This window comes from Osmerus mordax, chromosome 23, assembly GCF_038355195.1.
Source record: "Osmerus mordax isolate fOsmMor3 chromosome 23, fOsmMor3.pri, whole genome shotgun sequence".
NCBI classification, from domain to species: domain Eukaryota; kingdom Metazoa; phylum Chordata; class Actinopteri; order Osmeriformes; family Osmeridae; genus Osmerus; species Osmerus mordax.
In genome coordinates this window covers 1,710,510-1,733,009 of record NC_090072.1, presented here as the reverse complement: position 1 = coordinate 1,733,009, position 22,500 = coordinate 1,710,510, and the positions used below count along the sequence as shown (strand labels likewise).

At 48.9% G+C, this 22,500-nt stretch overlaps 2 protein-coding genes across 2 annotated transcripts in view; both read left to right on the top strand.

Annotated features, from left to right (window-relative positions):
- Positions 1 to 10,711, top strand: part of si:ch211-200p22.4 (phosphatidylinositol-binding clathrin assembly protein) — a 16,981-nt gene extending 6,270 nt beyond the window's left edge. The window contains exons 10-19 of the mRNA XM_067261376.1: positions 1,340 to 1,503; positions 1,709 to 1,809; positions 2,604 to 2,702; positions 5,223 to 5,348; positions 5,484 to 5,514; positions 5,713 to 5,851; positions 6,439 to 6,462; positions 6,657 to 6,713; positions 6,999 to 7,097; positions 7,214 to 10,711. Of these exons, the coding sequence (XP_067117477.1) occupies positions 1,340 to 1,503; positions 1,709 to 1,809; positions 2,604 to 2,702; positions 5,223 to 5,348; positions 5,484 to 5,514; positions 5,713 to 5,851; positions 6,439 to 6,462; positions 6,657 to 6,713; positions 6,999 to 7,097; positions 7,214 to 7,228 (855 nt within the window). The 3' untranslated portion in view covers positions 7,229 to 10,711. The remainder of the gene's footprint in view (positions 1 to 1,339; positions 1,504 to 1,708; positions 1,810 to 2,603; positions 2,703 to 5,222; positions 5,349 to 5,483; positions 5,515 to 5,712; positions 5,852 to 6,438; positions 6,463 to 6,656; positions 6,714 to 6,998; positions 7,098 to 7,213) is intronic.
- A 3,215-nt stretch (positions 10,712 to 13,926) lies between these two features.
- Positions 13,927 to 19,008, top strand: zgc:92429 (uncharacterized protein LOC445063 homolog). The gene is made up of 10 exons (XM_067261617.1): positions 13,927 to 14,180; positions 15,741 to 15,790; positions 15,918 to 16,135; positions 16,354 to 16,457; positions 16,623 to 16,675; positions 17,380 to 17,450; positions 17,825 to 17,927; positions 18,028 to 18,147; positions 18,221 to 18,283; positions 18,673 to 19,008. Exons 1-10 carry the CDS (start codon positions 14,117 to 14,119, stop codon positions 18,973 to 18,975), a joined length of 1,149 nt encoding a protein of 382 aa, XP_067117718.1. The 5' UTR covers positions 13,927 to 14,116; the 3' UTR covers positions 18,976 to 19,008.
- Positions 19,009 to 22,500: the final 3,492 nt, after the last annotated feature.

Sequence of the window (22,500 nt, the reverse complement as noted above, 5' to 3'; positions counted from 1 at the left end):
TAGTACAAGTACTATACTAATACTACGCTAGTACTGTACTGCTGCTATGGTACTAAACTGCTACTATATAGGTACTATACTGCTACTGCCACTATACTAGTACTATACTGTCATTATACTACCACTATACTAGTACTAATATACTACCACCACTGCAACTACTAATACTACATTACCAGCCTCAGAATGAGGAGTCCTCCTGCTAACACGCTACGACAATAGTAAAGCACTGCTCCGCCCTAACCCTCTCACTGCTCCGCCCTAACCCTCTCACTGCTCCGCCCTAACCCTCTCACTGCTCCAGCCTAACCCTCTCACTGCTCCACCCTAACCCTCCCACTGCTCCGCCCTAACCCTCTCACTGCTCCGCCCTAACCCTCTCACTGCTCCGCCCTAACCCTCTCACTGCTCCGCCCTAACCCTCTCACTGCTCCAGCCTAACCTTCTCACTGCTCCGCCCTAACCCTCCCACTGCTCCGCCCTAACCCTCTCACTGCTCCGCCCTAACCCTCTCACTGCTCCGCCCTAACCCTCTCACTGCTCCACCCTAACCCTCTCACTGCTCCACCCTAACCCTCTCACCACACCCCTTGACAAGCAGCTCCTGTGCCTGCTGTGTGTTTGTGCTGACTGATGCTGGAGCTGCTGGGTAGGAGGGGGTCACAGGTCACCCTGTCACGCTGGGTTCTGTCCAGGCAGCACAAATGGGAGCACAGGAAACAGGAAGTGTTGGCACTTCCTGCCCTGGTCTTGTCAGCTCACCTCTCAACTCAGAGCTGGAGACCTGGGGCTTGTGTGTGTGTGTGTGTGTGCGCGCGCCCAGGGAACTCATGACTACTTGCATGTGTGTGTGTTATGGCGGTGAGAGTGGGGGAGATAGGTTTAAAAACCATTTAAGAACTTGTTTACGAGTACTCCCTGAAGACAAGCCCCAGGCTGAAGAGTCTGGGGGGGGTGGGGGGGGTTGAGACAAAAACTAAATGGAGGACAGAAGTGTGGTGTCATCCTGTTCTGCACGCTGACATTGTGTCTCTGTCTGCCAAGACTTCCTCAACGCCTGTCTGTCACGATACTGTTAGAGGGAGCTCTCTCTCTGGGCGTGTCTCTGTTTAACTTCTGTGTGTGTGCACGGGTGTGTCTGTCTATTACCTCTGTGTGTGTGTTTCAGACTTGCCTGTGTTTGCGAGCAGTGTGTGTGTTTGAGAGCAGTGTGTGTGTTTGAGAGCAGTGTGTGTGTTTGAGAGCAGTGTGTGTGTTTGAGAGCAGTGTGTGCCCATGTCCTCGTGTGTGTTAGACCTGTGTGTGGTGTGATAACCTTGTGTTGGTCCCTCCCCTGCAGGACCAGCGTCTGAAGGAGATTGGTCAGCACACTCCCTCGGCCTCGCCCAGCAGCCAATCAGTGAGCAGCGGAACAAATAACAACCACCACCCCAGCAGCAACAACAACAGCAGTCAGACCCTGGAGCTGTTCTCCACCCCTGCCCCCACCCCCGCCACCAACAGGTACACACACCTCAACTGCTAACGCTACACCTGCCACCAACTGGGGTTTGTTTTTGATACAGATTTAATGTTTCCCTTCTCTCTCTCCTCTCTGTTCTCTCTATTCTCTCTCCTCTCTTTCTCTCTCCCCTCTCCCCCCCACCCTCTCTCTCTCTCTCCTCTCCCTAACCCCCCCTCCTCCCTAACCTCCTCTCCTCCTCTCCAGCATGCCCAACCTGAACAGTGACCTGTTTGACCTCCAGCCTGCTTTCATCCCAGCGGTCCAGAGCAATCCCTCCATCACCTCTGCCAACAGTGCCTGGGGAGGTAAGACACATGCACACACACACACACACATAGACACACAGACAGCAGGCACACACACACACACACATAGACACACAGACAGCAGGCACAAACACACACACACAGACAGCTGTTACACACACAGCTGGTGCACAACACAGCAGACGCATACAAACACACTCTCACACACACATTTGCACGCATAAATACACATCTACGAAAAACACATGTTTTGCGTGTTGAAATCATTTATCTAGATCTCATCAGTTTAGTCTACTGTGGACTCACTGTGTTTTATCTCTGACACACACACACCGTAGAGGTATTTAATCTCTCTTATTCTCAGTGTGTTGTTCTCAAGAACATCAGGGGGAATTCAGAGATATAGCACCCCTGGTGAACCTCATGTTACTGGAAGGTTCTCACATCCAGCTTGTTTGTCATGGATTTCTGTTACTGTTCACCTCCTTCTTGTCTCTGAAAGCCTTCCTCACACACTCCTCTTCCATACATCCATCCATCCACCCATCCATCCATCCATCTTTTTACCAACGAAGAGGAGAAGATTATACCATTCATTGATACAGAAGGATTTAGAATGACAATATTATGACCGTGTTCTATATATATTATGACAGTGTTCTATAGATATTATGACCGTGTTCTATTGATATTATGACCGTGTTCTATAGATATTATGACAGTGTACTCTTGATATTATGACCGTGTTCTATAGTGTTGTGTAATCATTGTAACGTAGTGACAGGCAGAGGAGAGGTAGAGTCTGGTGTGATGAGCTGCTGTTCCCTCCGCAGGTCTGGACAGCCAGCCAGTGTCCTCCATGAGTGTAGATTTTGACGCTGTGTTCGGGGCTAAAGCTGCCAGCAGTGACGTCAAGCCTGCGGGCGCAGCCGGTAACCATATCAAACACACCCCGACCTGACCTAAAGCACTTTGAGCTGCAATTCTTGTATGAAAAGTGCTATATAAATAAAGTCTTACTTACTTACTTACTTACTGACTTAAAACCCCTGTCTGGCTTAGCGCTCTCTTCTAGCGGAGCACTTGTTTGGTGACCTAAAGCAGTGCTTGTCAACCAGGGTCCTCATTGCTCACTTTTCTGTATGTTCTAGATGTTTCCCTGCTCCAACACACCTGATTTTAAAGAATGGGTCATTTATAGGATTTTGCTGAGCTTTCAGACCCATTCATTAGAACCAGGTGTGTTGGAGCAGGGAAACATCTAGAACGTGCTGGACAGTGAGCCTTGCAGACCAGGGGTGAGCAACACTGACCTAAGTTGTACCCCCGAAACTGTGGAGGTTCCACCTTGGTCTCCTTTAGAACCCTCCAGAGATGCTCCACCCAGGGGTGGGGCGTGTTGGAGTGGCTAAACAAGTGCACCTGTTGTGCAGCAGGTGTTCTGGGCTAATGGGCTAATGGGTCGCTGTGCTCTGCTAACTAACCAGCATTACAACAGACCTGGTGTTCCTAATGACATCACTTCCCACTGTCAAAACACCAACACCATGCCACCTTCATCTCTGTCGCATTGCGGTGTGTGTGTGTGTGTGTGTGTGTGTGTGTGTGGTGTGTGTGTGTGTGTGGTCTGTCATCTCTCCTCCAACCCATCTGCCAGATTCACTCATCCGTCCGTTTGTTTGTTTGTTTGTTGTCGTTCGCGCCATCCCTCATCCCTCCCCTCTCTCCTCTTCTCCTGGTGCTCTCCATCGTTCCCTCATCCCTCCATCCTTCTCTCCATCACACATCAAACGCTCAGGCGACACCCCTCCATCTGTCTTCATCTCCCTCCCTCCTCTCCATCCACCTGCTCTTTGCTCTCAGTTGTTTATTTTCTGTCTCTTTTTTGTAACCCCATGTCTCTCTCTCACTGTCTCTCTCTGTCTCTCTCTCACTGTCTCTCTCTGTCTCTCCCTCTCTGTCCCTCTCTGTCTCTCTCTCACTGTCTCCCTCTCTATCCTCTGTCTCCCTCTCTCTCTCTCCAGTCTCTAACATGTACTCCTCTTTCTAACAAGGTGTTCTCTCTCTCTCTCCTGTCCCTCGCTTCTACCCTGTGCCCTGTTCTGGTGAGTGAGCTTCTGCCCAGCCTGTCTCTCTACCAGTCAGTCAGCCAGCCAGCCTGTCTTTCTACCAGTCAGTCAGCCAGCCAGCCAGCCTGTCTCTCTACCAGCCAGCCAGCCAGCCTGTCTCTCTACCAGCCAGCCAGCCAGCCTGTCTCTCTACCAGCCAGCCAGCCAGCCTGTCTCTCTACCAGCCAGCCAGCCAGCCTGTCTCTCTACCAGCCAGCCAGCCAGCCAGTCTCTCTACCAGTCAGTCAGCCAGCCAGCCAGCCAGCCAGTCTCTCTACCAGTCAGTCAGCCAGCCAGTCTCTCTACCAGTCAGTCAGCCAGCCTGTCTCTCTACCAGCCAGCCAGCCAGCCTGTCTCTCTACCAGCCAGCCAGCCTGTCTCTCTACCAGCCAGCCTGTCTTTCTACCAGCCATCCAGCCAGCCTGTCTCTCTACCAGCCAGCCAGCCAGCCTGTCTCTCTACCAGCCAGCCAGCCTGTCTTTACCAGTCAGTCAGTCAGTTAGCTAGCCTGTCTCTCTACCAGTCAGCCAGCCAGCCAGTCAGTCAGCCAGCCTGTCTCTCTACCAGTCAGTCCGTTCTCCAGTCCTCCAGCCAGTCAGGAAGCAGCTGTGTGTGAATGTGTTTCGTCAGCACCAGTCAGCACGCTGGCCTGCAGACACATTCTCTCTGTCTGCTCCCTACATAAATATTAGTCCTCTTCTTCCTCCCCGTTTCCCCTCCCTCTGTCTTAGTTTGGACCCAGCTGTCTGTCTCTCCTCTCTCTCTCCCCCTCCTCTCTCCCCCCCTCCCCCTCCCCCCTCTCTCCCCTCCCCCCCTCCTAGTTGTCTCCCAGTAGAGTCATATCTCCCCATTAGCTGAATGACTGCTGACATGGGGACTGTTAGCATGGAGAATTACGCACACACACACACACACGCACACACACACACACACACACATACACACACACGCACACATACGCACACACGCACATACACACACACGCACAGTCTCTCTCTGGTTCTCTCTAACCCTCTTGCATGCATACACACACACACTCTCACCTGCGCACACACTCTCACGCCAGATGTACCATTTTCTTACAGTAGCTGGAGAGAGAGGGGGGGGGGCAGACAAATTAGACCCCACCTTCTTTCTGCCTGCATGCATTCTTCTCAACACCCACTAAAACCCTGTGTGTGTGTGTGTGTGTGTGTGTGTGGCCTTAATAAGGGTGTGTCTGTACAGTGTTCTTGATTTTGTGAGGCTCGACTGGGGAAAAAACGATGTTCTAGGTGTTTGTGTGTGTGTGTATTCCGTGTGTCTGTGTTTTAACTGTGTGTGTGTGTGTGTGTGTGTGAGCAGGATTCGATGTCCTAGGGGACCTCCTCAAGCCCACGCTGCCAAGCCACGCCCCCCTTCCCATGATGCTGTCTGGGGGCAAGCTGCTGGCCAACGACCTGGACTCCTCCCTCGCCAACCTCGTGGGCAGTGAGTACACACACACACACACACCTCCTTCTCTCCGTCACCAACCTAGCTTGCAGTGGCCTCATCTGTCTCTCACCCCCCCTCTCTCCCTCTCTCTCTTTCTGTGTCTGTCTCTCTCTCTCTTCTTCTCCTCAGACCTGCAGTTTGGAGGAACCCCAGCCAAGAAGTAAGGGTCTCATACGTGATGCTCACACACACTCAGTAACGCCACACACACACACACTCAGTAACGCCACACACACACACACACACACACTCGAGTCACGCCGAACGCCCCCCTGCATCCCTTGCCGACGTGCAGCCGATTAACGTGTGTGTGGTGTGTTGCGTGGTGCATTCTGTCCATGTGTGCGTCCGTGTACAGGCCAGACATGCAGTGGAGCCAGCCAGGAGACAAGAAGCTGACGGGAGGCTTATCCTGGCAGAACAAGACCATGAACACCCCGCCCCCCGCCTGGAACCCCCAGCCCATGCCCCCCCAGCACATCCCTGTCCAGCACATGGTGGGTACACACGCATGCGCATACACACACACACACCCTGGAACCTCCGGGCCCCATGCACATCTCCATCACACACACACACACACACAAATAGTGTGAGAGTTACTTTGTAAATAAAAACTTCTGATGGCAACGATACAGACATATTATATCAGTGTGCAAAAGAGTTTGTGAGAGAGAATATATGTATGAGAGTGTCTGTGTGTGTGTGTGCGTGTGCGTGTGTGTGTGTGTGTGCAGCGTTCCTGTAGCAGTAGGCCTGGCTTGTAAATGCTGAGCTTGCCAAGACATGATTGGCCTCCTGATCTCTCTCTCAATACTGGCTGACTGGGGTGTTCTGTCTCTTGCCCTCCCTCCCTCCTCCTCTCGGTCTCTCGCTTCTTTTTTCTCTCCTTTCCTCTCTCTCGTTATATCTAAATATATATCATTCTTTTTGCGTCGTCATCAACTCAACCTGGGTCTTCTCTCTCTTCATCCTCCTCTCTTCATCCTTCTCTCTCCATCCTTCCTCTCTTTCCGTCTCTCTCTCTCTCTCTCTCTCTCTCTCTCTCTCTCTCTCTCTCTCTCTCTGCTTCCCTGGCTGACAGAATGGGATGTTCTATACTAGTTACGTGAGTACCTGATGCTCCACCTGTATGATAACCTCACACACACACACACACACACACTCTCACGATCAATAGCTATGATCAGCTTTCACTGTGAGATCTCTGATTGCAGCTCACATTGATCGATTAGCAGTGATCTGTTGATGGTTGATTGATATTAGTTCTCCCCCCCCCCCCCCCCCCCCCCTCTCTCTCAGGCTCCAGCCCCCATGGCTTTCCCCATGACGACACCGCAAGTGCCTATGTATGGAATGGTGAGCACACACACACGGCTACATACACACTCCTTCTCTCCACTTTTGCCATTGTACTCAGTTATGAGCTTCCTCCCTCCCTTCTCTCCTCCCTCCCTCCCCTCTCCCTCCCTCCTCTCCCCTCCCCTCTCCCTCCCTCCCCTCCCCTCCCCCCTCTCTCCCCCCTCCCTCCCCTCCTCTCCTCTCTCCCCCCTCCTCTCCTCTCCTCTCTCCCCCCTCCTCTCCTCTCCTCCCCTCCCCCCTCCCTCCTCTCCTCCCTCCCCTCTCCCCTCCTCCCCTCTCCAGGTGCCCCCCCAGATGGCTCCTATGGGAGGTGTTCCCATGATGTACAACCAGCCTGTCCTCAGACCAACCAACCCCTTCGCCCCCATGCCCGGGGCCCAGGTAACTAACACACACACACACACCCCACACCACACCACACCACACACCACACACCCTGGAATGTCATTAACTCTTTTCCTCTCTCCCCCCCCCCCCTCTCTCTCTCTCTCCTCCAGATGCAGTTCATGTAGATCAGAGGAGCAGCGTGCCAAAAGAGAGACGACACACAGAAATCAACCAACCTTCATAGACACACACACACTCACACACTCGAAACCAACCAACCTGTCTCTCTCTCACACACACACACAACCAAGCCACCGCCAGAGAGTGAAGGACCACACAACAAAGACAGCAGGCGGAAGCAACCAAAACGCCTTCAGCGCCAGGAGAGGGGAGCAGAGCAGAGCAGAGGAGAGGGGGATGAATGTTGGGGGAAATGGAGAATAGGGTTGTTATGATGTCATCAGGGCTCGTCTCTTGTGTCTGAAACGACCCCATCACACACACACACACACACACCCTTCCCTCTGTGTTTAGCTGTTAGCGTATTTAGGAAGTGGATCAGAAGACACTGTTTCTACTTCCTGAACTAACTGTTACTGACACCCCACTCCATCCTCCCATCCCAACATCCCTATATATATATATGTGTGTGTGTGTGTGTGTGGGAGATATGTTTCCAGACACAGTCGGGCTTTAGCTAGGTGCTACGATGCAACAGAACCTCCAAAACGACCTTCCCCCTCCACATCACCCCACCAGCTGTCATTCGCTGTTCACACCTGTCCATCAAGAATGCGGCTCCTCTGATAGGCCATCCTCACCTGTCTGTGTCCAATGAGAGAGCTATAGACAGTTGTTGCCCCTCCTTCCTTCTCTGATGTATAAACCTCTTGTATGTTGATAAACTCTTCAAACGTCTCCTGAACGTTGATGGGACAACGTTACTATAACCACTTTACAACCTTGTTATAACCATGCTATCCATCCAGTCCTAAGCAGATAACCTGATGTTCATTATCCTGAAGGTTGCCATTAGGATTTTGTCCTTTTATAATATATGTTATTATGCTTTTTGTTTCATTTTTTTATTATTTCCTAAACAGTGTTGGTTTTCAGCCAAATCTCCACCCCAGGTCTTTGTTGTGTTCTGGGGTGACGATGCACTCAACCTCCAGAACGATTGCTACCTTGGATACGTGTCTCTGCGTTGTCATGGTTACTACAGGCAACTCGTAGGATTAGTTGGGTCTGATTGGTTGAGCTGACTACAAACACCCCGACTTCTGTCCGACGCGGGTCTGTGATTGGTTGACGTCACTCTGGGGTCGTGGCAAGCCTTCTCTATGCCCTCATCTTTGGGGTGAAAGGTCAAACAAGATGTAGGGGTCAAATCTCCGGCCAAAGTCTCGTGACAGCTTGTGTAACTACCCCCCGCCCTACATTGAGGCGAACAGTCACCACAGAGAGACCATTGCTCCCTTCATCCATCTCTCCTCCAACCCCCCCTTCCCTAACCCCACCCCCCCTTCCCTAACCCCACCCCCTTTCTAACTCCATCCCCCATCTAACAATCGCTTCTAGGCTTTGTCTTCACTCTCTAAGAGATCTAGCTCTATAACGTACTATACCGCTCCCGTCACTGTCTAGTATATGTATATCTGGAGATCCTCTCCCCCAATCTGTGTTGGTTGTCCCGTCTTTTTCACGAGGTGCCGTAGTGGGACGGCAATGGAACCTAGAACCGTCGGAACCGGAACTGTCAGATCCAGGGTTCTTCCTCCTTCCATGGTCCTTTATGACGTCACGTGACACTGTCTAGTAGATCTAGCTCTATGGCTGTTTTCTGTGTGTCTGCTGTTCAGTATCGACACACTAGCTTCTAGCTTGCCATCCCCTGGCCTCTCTGTCACTGTCTAGTTGACGTAGCTCTAGACTTTTGTCCTCTCTACACTTCTAGCTGTAGGGTACCTTCTAGTATCTCTAGCTCTGTGTCCTTCCCTTTTCTCCTGCTTGTCCTGTAGCACCTAGCTCTGTAGAAACTATTCAGCGTGTCCTATCTGGTAGATCTAGCTCCCCTCTCCGTCGACCTTCTTTTTCCTCACCCAAGTCACGCGAGAGGCTCCAGCTCGTCTCTGATTGGACAGTTCACCCAGACAGCGAATCAGGCGCCTCCACGTCCCTTCTGGAGAGAATCTTCTCCAGTCACGTCCCTGGGGGGTTCCTAAAGGTCAAAGGTCGCCGGTTCCTCTTGTCTCTGTGGTGAGGCTCCCCTTTGGTCACACCTGTCCTTAAAGGGACAAGGACACATTAGGACCCCCTCTCACGTGACATCCCCCATCCTGAAACAGATGTCCTCTCCGGGGGTCCTGGAACAGATTTCCCCTTAGATCTGGAGAGGACGGGGGGCGTCTCTGAGTACAGGGCAGCATTGTTGGGACCGTTCTGTTGGTGTTGTGCCGTCTGGTGGACCGAATCAAGTGCGTCCCGACCCGAACGAGGCCCTGTGTGTGACGTTCATCTGGGTGGGAGGAGGTTTAAATCGGATGCCAGGTCACACCTGCTCGGGAGTCTGAGACCGGCACTGACGTCGGTGTTTCCTGACGAGCACAGCTTTTCTCACCCCAGTTCTAGTGTTTTTTCTTTTGTCCCCCCCCCAGTCTTTTTCTGCATGTCAGTGAGAGTGTTGTGTCTTTGGTTTCAAACGAAAGGAGGAGCTGACGGAGATGGGAGAGAAGAGAGAGAGAAGAAGCATGAATCCAGCTTGTTGGAATGCACGGTCGTTGTTGTTTGTGTAGATGATGATGTCGTTTTCCTCTGCTGCCCCGTTCCCAAAAGCATGATGATGATCTTTCTCTCTGTCGTCCAATCGAAACTCGTCTAAATGTCCCAGAGAGGTTGCGATTGGTTAATTGGGTCACGCGTCACAGCCAATGGCGTGGCCTCGTCGCTGATGGCAGGCCACAACAACAGGGTCCAACGCGCCTCACTCTCTCCCAAAGATGTCACCGAGTTGTTACTCGTTTCCTTCGCGTACTGACGGGGTCTTTTTTATGCTGTTGCAGCGCCCTCTTCAGGAGAGTTCAGGCAGTGCCTCAGTAAAAGGGGCTGGATTTAGTCCCGCTGGATTTAGTCCCGCTGTTAAGCACCGCAAGGCTACTCGAAATACTTAACAGGCCGTGTCCACCTGAAACGTCATCGGGATAAAAGCCTCTCTCAGTTACTAGGCAACAAGAGTCCAGGACCTTGTTGTGATTTTGATTGGCAGGTGCTTGTCCCGCCCATAACCGCAGCCTCAGATGGACCCAAGGTCAACAACCGTGATGTCATGGGGAAGGTGGCGAGCCAGCCGGGAGGCACCAGCGGAGAGGCGACGGAACCCCAGAACGTTTAGAACCAGAATGTTCTCCGGCCTCTCGGTTCCCTCGTTCCTCTAGGGGTTCTGCGTGACGTACGGTTCTACCGACACGAACGCTTGTCTGCAGCTGGCCCTCCCCGGGCACGGAGAGGAACAGGGAGAGAGAAGTGGATAGCGGATCCCCCCCACTGCCCTCCCTTTGGTGTTTGGTTTGATCTTGTGCACGCTCTTTTTCTACATGTTTTTTGGAAATTCCCCTTAGACTGCTGCCTCTCTGTTACTTTGTATATATATAAACACACACACACGCACACACTCAATACACACAATATAATTGTATTCTTCTTTCTTTTCATGAAACATGAACCATAACTTCAGTGCAGAGACACTGGTGTGAAACTAGCCAGCAGAAAGAGAGGGAGAGAGAGAGCGAGGGAGGGAGGGGGGGGGAGAGAGGGAGGGGGAGAGAGTGAGCCTGATCGCTTCCTCTCCTTGTCAACTGCAACACATCCTCTCATGATGCCAAAAGTTATTTTGTTTTATTTTTACGAGAATATACACTTTTTCTTTCTCCATCCCTCTTCTCACATCTGGATCTCTCTCCCTTTCCGAATGTTTTATTTATTTATGCAGAATATAATAATTTTATCAAGCATGGAACGAAGTATACAGGCGTTACAGAGTAAATCATAGGCTTTTTTAAACGCTGTTTTGTTTTAGGGATTTGGTTATCAATGTTTCTTTTTTTTTCTTTATGAACGAAGTAAATGATTCATTTTCCATTCCTAAACTGGTCTGTGTGCATTCTTAACCTCAGTATCAAATATTTTACTGTATAATCATATATATGGTGTTAAATATTGAAAGTTTATATACCGTATATTGTACATTCATACATCGATTTTATGAGCTACTAAATATTTAGGTCTCATTAAAGTGCAACAGTAGCCTGCGGTATATTTAGGACTAGTTTTACAAATAGCTGTCTGATAACTAAAGATAAGCAGACTATAGGAGCAAAGTCCAAACTCGCCTTCCTAGGTCCTATGTATGGTGGAAAAGACAAGAACTGTACGCGTAGAAAACACTAGGCCAGAACTCCTTAGAAAAACATGTACGTTTTATTGCCCCAAAACTTAAATATCAAAAACTTTGAATGACTAGTGTATTTTCACGACTATCTGAATACAAATAACAGCTTCTAAGACCGTAGAATTCCACATTTCTTAGTGATTTTAAAACGGTAAAATAAACATTTCTTCTACCATGCTGCTTGCCTCCATAAACCTGCAGCCTCATGGACTTTCCTCAACTCTATCCCGCGGGCGTGGCCAGGCAGAACTGCGCAGGCGCGCCGCATGCATATAAAACATAGTAGTACAAAATAAAAGAATATACACCTTGTACATATCAAAGAAACATAATAATTACACCGTAAACCTGTAATTATTAAGAAACAAAAAATAACAGCCAATTTACACAAAACATTGAATTGGCTCTTACACAGACAGTGTATTGGATAAGTACCTTCGTTTGAATGAACTTTGGAGAAGTGATTAAAGGATATATTTACTAAATAATATGTTCATTTGCATAGGATGTGTTTAAAATTGCTTGCATATGTATATTTAGTTAAGATGTGTTTAGAAAACTGTTTTCATAGGTATTTTAGTTAAGCCGTTTATAAAACTGCTTGCATATGTGTTCTAAGAAAATTTGTGGAAGGTAACGTCTTGCGTAAAGTTCCAGACAGGAGGCTGTATGACAGCTAGAAACTGTTTGCGCAGGATTTATTACAAACTGCCTGCATAGGATGTGGTTTGAAAACGGCTTGCATAGAGAGAACACAGGGAGTCCTAGGTTTTTTAGAACACGATATGTTAGAGACTGACCGCATAGAAGCAGTGGCGGTTCTAGACAAATTCTACTGGGGGGGGGGGCAAGGGGGGGGGCAGTGTTTAATCAGAGGGGCACATTAAAAAAACGGAAACAAATGATATTTAAACATTAAATACTTTAATTTTGCTTTACATTAAAATCATACAAACAGCTCTGGCTCTCCCTCTTCCAGCTCCTCAGCTCTCTCAATACCTTGATATGTTTCTCAAACTTTTTTATTTACTGGGTCAAAAAAGGCTGCAATGTCCCTTCCTCGTCATGATGACTACTAGAAGAAGAAAAACGTGTAAACGTGTTTTTTTATTTTTTATTCAGTCAGCTCAGGGGGGCCACAGGGGGGGGGGGGGGGGGGGGGCAGGGACATTTTTACAGGGGCACTGGCCCCTGTAGGCCCCCGTGTAGAACCGCCCCTGCATAGAAGTATAGTGACAGTTGAAAACGGCTAGCATAGAGAGAACACAGGAAGCCCTAGGTATTTTAGAACACAGTGATGCATGAGATGTAGGAGACTCTACAACGGTGGCTCATGTGCACGCTTAAATTCAGTTACTCTGAGTAAAATAATTTGTTACTAATTCATTATGTGTGTACAAGTCTGCTTTACATTACAGTCACACCATTACACTATATGCAACATAATGTCTAAAATGTAGTAGTATTTGTATGGTGAGCTTGTAGTGAGACGTCAAAAGTATGATTTGGAGTCTGTTAGCACAAACAGTAAAACTTAAACAGTGAAATTTCCAAAAATAAAAGTTTATAGCCTGTACGTTCTCCTATTCTAAAATGGCCGCGAGGCAGTTCGACAGTAAACAAAAGCTTCAAGACAATGCATCTGCCTCGAGACACTTGCCAACCACTATCAACAGAACAACAACTGTCGTGCCAGTGGAGGCGCTGCCACGTACCTCTAACTCCACTGGCACGTACCACTAGCTACTGTACATTACAGTTTCGGTTCTAACCGCTACTGGACTGACCGCATAGAGTGTACGTGACAGTTGAGAACACAAGGAGCTATAGGTTTCTTAGAACACAGGATAGGCCTATGTTAGAGACTGACCACATAGAGGGAGGTGACAGTTGGCGACATGCGCCATGTCCATTGTCCAAAGTGGACTCTAGGTTTCCTGAGCATAACAACAGGTGCCCTATAAAACATTTTGAAAAAAGGAAAACATACATTAGTCAGATGGCCATGAACATAGCTCACTGCTAAACTACTCCTACACACCCTTTTCTACACACACACACACACACACACACACACACACACACACACACACACACACACACACACACACACACACACACACACACACACACACACACACACATGAACGCCTCAGCACAGTAGCTAGACTGTTGCCTGTAGGTGCTGCATTGTCTTGCTGGGACAAATCCTGTGTGTGTGTGTGTGTGTGTAAGTGTGTGTGAGACGGAGAGAGAGGCCTAGTACATGGTGACCAACGAGCAGGAATGCAACCCCCATCTGCAGATAGGACCCGACAGCTGGGGACAGGAGAGAGGGAGGGAGGGAGGGAGAGAGGAGCTATTTTTATCATCCGTTTGGTCAGGCCAGGCAGGAGACCCCCTCCAATCTCTCTCTCTCCCCTTTGCTCCGGAAGGCAATCGATCCTTCTAGATCGCTCCCTCTCTTCTTTCTCTCTCGCTCATTTCTTCTCCTCAACCACCCAGAGAAGTTTCTAGAACTTCTCCCGTCTGGATTAAGACTCTGAGGCTCCCCCGGGGAAGCGTCTGGAAGAAGAGGGAGGAAGGAAAGGAGAAACAGACTACTGTGTGGACCGAGAGGACGACCATGTCTCTGCTGTGCTACAACAAAGGCTGCGGAGCCAAGTTTGATGCTTCCCAGGACAAAGACGGTGAGATTAAGAAGTAGTTCAGCAGGGACGCCGTTTTTTTTGCAGTATTACAGAAGTAATGTAATGTTTTGGTCGTGTCACAGAAGTGATTTGGTTGTATTGTGGAAGTTCTGTAGTGTTTTAGACGTCGTTGTGTTGCAGTAATGAACTTTCTTATCATAATTACTTCAAGACAGATAATTCTATACCATCAGAGAGGAGTTGGTTCGTGTTGGTGTTTTGTGTTCATAATTGTTTGTGTTGTCCCACTGTGGGTTGCTTTGGCAACATCTGATCCATTAAAACAATTGAACCTGAACATTCATGCCAAGAAAGCATATGGAGTTGGGAGAGAAGATGCAGAGAGAGATAGAGAACAAGAGAGTCAAAGAGAGGGAAATACAGAGAACATACAGAGAGCATAGACAGAGTCAGAGAAAGATACACAGAGAGCAGGGATCAGAGAAAGAGACAGACAGAGAGGAGAGTCAGAGAGAGAGAGGAGAGAGAGAGGACAGACAGACAGAGACCGATAGAGAGAGAGAGGTAGAGAGCAGAGAGAGAGGAGAGAGAGAGACCGACAGAGAGAGAGAGGTAGAGAGCAGAGAGAGGAGAGACAGAGACCGATAGAGAGGTAGAGAGAGGTAGAGTGAGAGAGAGAGGTAGAGAGAGGAGAGAGAGAGGAGAGACAGATAGAGAAAGAGAGAGAGGTAGAGAGGTAGAGAGCAGAGTGAGGAGAGACAGAGACCGATACAGAGAGAGAGGTAAAGAGAGAGGTAAAGAGAGAGAGGTAGAGAGAGAGGAGAGAGAGAGGAGAGAGAGAGGTAGAGAGCAGAGAGAGAGAGCTCCAGCGTGTGTCAGCGTGCAGCTCCACGTGTGTTCTGTCAGACAGGCCTGCTGAGGACGAACAACTACATAACAACTGTTACCAAGCTGTTACCAAGCTGTTACCAAGCTGTTACCAAGCTGTTACCAAGCTTCCTAAAATATAACACCTTTCCCAGAAGCCCCTCCCCCCTGGACTCACCCACCCTCCCTTTTCTCCTCCTTCCCTCCCCCTAATGACAGCTGCCTGGGAAACCTTGCTGATGGCTGTCTGTGTGTGTGTGTGTGTGCGTGTGTGTGTGTGTCTGTGTGTGTGTGTGTGTGTGTCTGTGTGTGAGTGCGTGTGTGTGTGTGTCTGTGTGTGTGTGTGTGCGTGTGTGTGTGTGTCTGTGTGTGTGTGTGTGTGTCTGTGTGTGAGTGTGTGTCTGTGTGTGTCTGTGTGTGTGTGAGTGCGTGTGTGTTCGTGAGAGCAGTTCACGCTTAGATGTCAAAGTCCTGGAATCCCTGTTGAAATATTATTATACTCCTTTTTCTATTCACCACTCCTCTCTCACTCTTCACATTCGTTCTCTTTATATGTCTCCCTCCCTCCCCCTCTCTCCCTCCCTCCCTCCCTCCCTCCCTCCCTCCCTCCCTCCCTCCCTCCCTCCCTCCCTCCCTCCCTCCCTCCCTCCCTCCCTCCCTCCCTCCCTCCCTCCCACCCACCCTCCCTCCCTCCCTCCCTCCCTCCCTCCCTCCCTCCCTCTCTCTCTCCAGATGCCTGTCTCTTCCATTCAGGAGTGCCCATATTCCATGACGCTCTGAAGGTAAGAATCCTTCTCCTTCCGTCAGCTGGCAGAACATGTGATCTATACTCTGTGTGTATTCATCTGTATGTGTGTGGATGTGAATGTGTGTATATAAATGTGTGTGTGTGTGTGTCCTCCTCGGCAGGGCTGGTCGTGCTGTAAGAAGAGGACTACTGACTTCTCGGAGTTCCTGTCCATCCGGGGCTGCACACGCGGTCGCCACAACAAAGACAAGCCCCAGGAGCCCTTGCGCCCGGAAGTGACATCAGAGAAGGGCGTGGCTGAGAGGAATCTGGGCGACAGCAGAGAGATCATCTACCAGGGACCCAAGTCTGCTGAGACACTGCAGAAAGAGAGACCCAAGTGAGAGAGAGAGACAGGGAGAGGGAGAGAGAGAGAGAGAGAGAGAGAGAAGGAGAGAGAGAGAGAGAAAGAGAGAGAAGGAGAGAGAGAGCCTTTATAAACCTTATACACAAACTTTGCTGAGCTGATTGATGGATGATACCCTCCATTCTGTGAATGTGTGTGTGTGTGCATGTGTGTGTGTGTGTATATATATCTGTGTGTGTGTGTGTGTGCAGTTCAGACGAGGTGAAGACCAAGCTGCCTGTGAAGGTGGCGACCTCCCTGACCCAGATCCTGGAGAAGCTGGACATCAGCAACAGAGCAGAGAGACAGAAGAACGGTAGGGGCTGCGAGTGTGAGGTGTGTGTGTGTGCGAGTGTAGGGGTGTGTGAGGTGAGTGTGAGGTGTGTGTGAGGTGTGTGTGTAGGTCCAGTTCACATAATATCAAATCTTCTCCTTTGTTTTCTCTCTTCGTCTCTCTCTCTCCTTCTCTCTCTCTCTTCAGAATCTCAGGCTGTTATACCAGGAACAAGATGCAAAAACTCTGGATGCAAAACAGTGAGTGACCAACACTATATCTGTCTGTGTGCAGGTGTGTGTGTCTGTGTGGTGTGTGTCTGTGTCTGTGTGTGGTGTGTCTGTGTCTGTGTGTGTGGTGTGTGTGTGGTGTGTGTGGACCTACAGTGTGTGTGTGTGTGGACCTACAGTGTGTGTGTGTGGTGTGTCTGTGTGTGTGTCTGTGTGGTGTGTGTGTGGTGTGTCTGTGTGTGGTGTGTGTGTGGTGTGTCTCTGTGTGTGTGTGTGTGTGGTTTGTGTGTGGTATGTGAGTGTGTGTGTGTGGTGTGTCTGTGTGTGTGTGGTGTGTCTCTGTGTGTGTGTGTGTGGTGTGTGTGTGGTGTGTTTGTGTGTGTGTCTGTGTGGTGTGTCTGTGTCTGTGTGTGTGTGGTGTGTCTCTGTGTGTGTGTGTGTGGTGTGTGTGTGGTGTGTTTGTGTGTGTGTCTGTGTGGTGTGTGTGGACCTAAAGTGTGCCTGAAATATCCTAGTATTCGAGTATTCACTTCATGCTCACCGTCCCAGTTGAAGATGTGTGGGTAAAGAATTTAAATTAGTGTCAAGAGTATCCAGCAGGCTGATTCTGATTCCCTGAAGACCTCTGGTGTTGTGTTACTGCCATCTAGGGGCCAAAGGGTGTAATTACAACAACAACAAAAGGAGGGGAAAAAAAAGAATAATAAACAGTTGATTTTGTTTGTCATTTTCAGCAATATGAAGGCCCATCAACAGACCTGGAGATCTGCACTCATCACCCGGGAGGCCCTGTCTTCCACGAGGGGTGAGACAGACACACACACACACACATAAATAACTGCAGAAAGCTGTCTGTAGTGAACTAACTGAAGTGTAGTAAACTACCCGAAGTGTAGTAAACTACCCGAAGTGAGGTAAAGGAGCTGAAGTGTAGCAAACTACCCGAAGTGAGGTAAGGAGCCGAAGTGTAGTAAACTACCCGAAGTGAGGTAAAGGAGCTGAAGTGTAGCAAACTACCCGAAGTGAAGTACAGGAGCTGAAGTGTAGTAAACTACCCGAAGTGAAGTAAAGGAGCTGAAGTGTAGTAAACTACCCGAAGTGAAGTAAAGGAGCTGAAGTGTAGTAAACTACCCGAAGTGAAGTAAAGGAGCTGAAGTGTAGCAAACTACCTCCCTGCAGGTACAAGTTCTGGAGCTGCTGCTGTATCAGAACCATCGACTTCAACGCTTTCCTGGACCAGAAGGGCTGCACCTTGGGCAAGCATCGCTGGATACCCAAGGAGGTACACACACACACACACCCACACACACACATACACTCTCTCACACACACACACACACACAGACATAAAGACTCACCCACACACACACACGTGTCCTCAGGACAAGAAAAAGGTGGCATGTCGACACGACTGGCACCAGACAGGACAACAGGTCGTCGTGACGATCTACGCCAAGAACTCCAACCCAGAAGCCTCCTCAATAGAAGCCAACGGCACTGTGGTGAGCTATCACACACACATACACACACACACACACACACACACACACACTAACTCCCTGTCTCTCTCTTCAGCTGACGTGTCATATCCTATTTGAGAATAACAAGGTGTTCCACAAGGACTATCATCTCTGGGGAGTAAGTACAGCCTTTCCCTCCCTCCCTCCCTCCCTCCTTCTTTGTTCCTCCTCTCACCCAGATTCAGGGTTACTCTTTTCCGAATAGTTACTCACCCCAATCAATCTTCCCCTGTACCTACTCCTGGTCTCCCTCGCCTCTCCCTCCTTCCTCCCTTCTCCCTCCCCTCTCTCCATCCTCCCCTCTCCCTCTTCCCCTCCCTCCTCCCCCTCTCTCCCTCCTCTCTCCCTCCTCTCTCCCCCCTCTCTCCCTCCCCTCCCCTCTCCTCCTCTCCCTCCTCCCCCTCTCTCCCTCTTCCCCCTCCCTCCTCCCCCTCTCTCCCTCCTCTCTCCCCCCTCCCCTCTCTCCCTCCCCTCCCCTCTCCTCCCCTCCCTCCTCCCCTCGCCCAGGTGGCAGACGTGAGCCGCAGCACCGTCAGCATGCTGCCCTCCAAGGTGGAGGTGACCCTGCGGAAGGCCGACGCGGTGGCCTGGGGGAAGTTGGAGGATCCCAACCACAAGCCGGAGCCCGAGGTCGACCCGATCTCCACGGACATGGAGCAGCCGTCGCACCCCGACTGGGACATCGACGACGACGACATCAGCGACTCGGACGAGGAGTGGGCATACGACACAGGGAAGAAAGAAGAGGAGAAGAAGAAAGAGGGGGAGACAAAAGAGGAGGAGGATGACATGCCGGAGCTGGACGGCTAGAGAGAGGGAGGGAGGAGAGGAGGGAGAGTTAGGAGAGGGAGGAGAGGGAGGACTGGAGGGAGAGGGGGGAGAGGGAGGACTGGAGGGAGGCATATCCAGAGAAAGATGGAGGAGAAGAAGAAGAAATGTCTGGAGGAAGCGGAGAAAAAGAGGAGAGGAGGAAGAGATATCGAGAGGAAGAGAGGGATGAAGGAGGAGAGGAAGAATAAAAGGCGGATGAATGAAAAGGAGAGAAATAGGAAGACAACTAGAGGAGACTGTGGGCTTGATTTTGTCAGATCTTTTCAACAAGTCTTATTTACTGGACAGTCACGTTGTTTTTGCCATGAATGTTTCTGTAGGTTCGTTTATTCAATAGCGCAAATTAGCAATCTGTCTTTATGGCTGCCGTTTTTCTATGGCTTTGTGAAGACCACTAAAAATAAGATATTATTCATTGATAATACGAAACTGTGTTTGTGGTATTTTGAGCACTGTGTTTCAAGAGACAAAACGAATCACACACACACAAGTAGCAATGGACAGATACACTTTATTTTTGTGTTTCTGGACTCAGACCCAGTGATCTTTCTCAATATTTAGCTTTTTCTATCTCTCTCCTTTCTCGCTTTACCTAATTCTGTCATGCCTTTAGAGAACAATAATCTCTGAGTCATATTCTCTGAAGTAAACATGGTCGAACTCTCTAAGGAGCCATTTGGCAACAAGAAGAAGAATCATCTATCCAGCCCAGCAGGTGATAAATGACTCATGATTCATATGATTCATTCACACAATCGACTTACACGACTCACCAAGTAACCTCCTGCTGCACTGCTTATCCCAGCACAACATTTTTGACATTTAAGATTAAATTGGTCATTTTTAGCCCCGAAAAGGTTAGATTTGCCGTTACACTCCACACACGGATTAAACAGCACAATATTATATGAACATCATCTTTGAAAACAAGAATGCGTGCAACACTTAGTCCAGCTCTCAGTCAGCTTGCTGCTGTTCAGGTCAGCACAGGGGTGCGTTCAACAGTCCAAGTGAGTTGCTTCCACAAATTCACCATTAACCCTCGTGCTGCCTTCGGGTCACATGACCCAAAGGTTCATAACGAACCATCGTTGTGTTTACCCAATTTTACCCAATACAAAAACAAATAAAAATAATTTTCTTTTAACCTTCGCAATGTGGGGGGTCTGAGACAGCCCAACGGTTAAAAGAAAATGCTTCACTTTGTTTTTGTATGCGGTAAAGTTGTCGCAATACGACGGTGGGTCACAATGACTGATGGGTCAGAACGACCCGAAGATAACACAAGGGTTAAAAAAGGGGAGGGTGATGAGGGTGAGCCTCGACAATCACAGCTTTTTGAATACCTGCGTGTCTGTTTTCTCGTGGCGCTTAAAGCCGCGTTGCTTCGTCTTCGTATCGCTTTAGGGCGCGTGGCAAGTATGTGTGTGTGTGTGTGTGTGTGTGTTCAGTGTCCAGTACTTCGGCATCAACGTATTGTTATTTCCTGACGTTGGAGGTTGTGATGACATTGCAGTGACGTTTGGGAAATAACGTTGGGCGAGTTCATCACGATAGGAAAAAAAAGCTTCTGTACCGCAAACCCCTTTGAAAAATAAACAACTGTTTATACTGGATACAGTATATATGTGATACTGTATATAGATATCTTTAACATTTTATGTTTGGTTTAGGTATATATATTTATATATTAGCCTACACGATAGCACATCTCTATACATTTGCAATAAATATGAGAAGTGGCTGTTGTCAAATCAATAACCAAAACACTTTGTCAAGTAACTTTACAAACTTTACACGTTTTGTTAAGTTAACTTCTTGTAAAGTGCAAGGCAAGACAGTAAACGCTTTTGAAATGTCACACGGCACGCACGCTCTCTCTCTCACACACACACACGCACACACACATCCCGGTACGTCATATTTAAAAACCACTGAGCAAACGTGTCACAAATAAAGAACACTCAAGCGTTTAGGTAAGGCTAGCTAGCGTAAAGGCTAGCTGGCTATCTGGCACACTATATTTTAGCACTAATTTACCAGAGAAATACACACACTCACAGCAGACCTTAGGGCAGTTCTTATTACTCTACACAGCTAGGGATGGCAAAGGATACCTCAAATGATCAGTCTGAGCACAGACGCTAACACTAACTGATTTCAGGAGAGGCAACATCTTTTTTTTTTTCATTTCATTCAAAACTGGAGGATCCTTCTGCCTCGGATCACTAACCTGGGACTTCCTAGGGACCACTACTTCCTGTCTGGTTGTTGCCCTAGCAATGTGGGTTTGAAAAGGTTTCTACTCTACCAGGAAGTATTTGCTTGCCACAACTCTCCATTGGTAGAGCTCAGGTGTGGACCAATAGGGGACTAGCTTCTGTGCAGGAAAGCCCCACTACTCTTCCAGATGATAAGTATGGAAGCCATGCAGGTACACACTGAACAAACATCTACAGTATAATATTGGCTTTGTTGACACATACTGTGGCTGGGAAGCCTCACAGAACCAAGGCCAATTGAGAACCACTTTAGAACCACACATTAGAACCATGTTAGAACCACAACAGAACCATTGTTATTGGAAACATATTAATATTCACATCAGAGGAAGTACAGTCCACATAGGTACATTCATGAACATGTTCAATAATATTTTTTTGCACATATTATCATAAACGTAGAGTTCTCCAGTTTCCTAGGTGACGACAGCGATGTCACGTATCTTGTTTACGTTTGTTTATGATTCTCTTTTTTTTGCTGTTGTTTTGTTGTTCATATGGCAATACACTAACATTTCAAGAGTTAGTTTCGAAACTTCAAATGTTATCAAGTAAAACGATATTTTCCAGCGAGTATCCCAAGGCCGTTAATAGGTACAGAACACAAAGTAGAAAGAGAGAAAAAACAAGGAAAAGGGATCGAATAAGCGAAGAAAAACTATCTGTAGCTAAGATAGTGATAATAATAATAACGAAATCCTTGTTCTCACAAAGGAGACCAGCAGGTAAACACAAAACAACAGTTGCTAGGATACCACCATTTCTTTCCTCCTCCGACGTCCCCTGATTGGCTGCTCCAACTGGCAAAGCAACCAACCTCTCAGCTCTGCGGAATACACAGACCTCGAAGGGGGGGGGGGGGAGGGGGTCTCTTCACCCCTCTGTAGGGGGGAAAGAGGGGCGGAGGGGCGGAGGGTGTCTCCCCAACCCCCTGCCCCCCTCCACACACCTGTCACCATCATCCCTGGTTGCCGATGGTGACGGGTCGTTAAAGCTGCCCGTTAAGTGTCCTTAATTGGCTGAAGGTTCCATCTCGCACGTCCCCCAAACTCCTAGGAGGGACACAACAACAAACACCAACCATGATCAACAAATAGCAACAAACAACTTTGTAAAGACACTAATATCTATCAGTGTCTCTCTCCTATGCTGACGAATATTGACCTATATTGACGTACATTAGGTATGAAAGAATGCCATGCAGTGTTCTGTGATTTGGAGG

Coding starts and splice junctions, on each gene's coding strand:
- zgc:92429 (XM_067261617.1), top strand. CDS start 14,117: ATGTCTCTGCTGTGCTACAACAAAGGCTGCGGAGCCAAGTTTGATGCT. Junction 14,181..15,740: donor TGCTTCCCAGGACAAAGACG/GTGAGATTAAGA, acceptor CTCTCTCTCCAG/ATGCCTGTCTCTTCCATTCA. Junction 18,284..18,672: donor AGGACTATCATCTCTGGGGA/GTAAGTACAGCC, acceptor CCCCTCGCCCAG/GTGGCAGACGTGAGCCGCAG.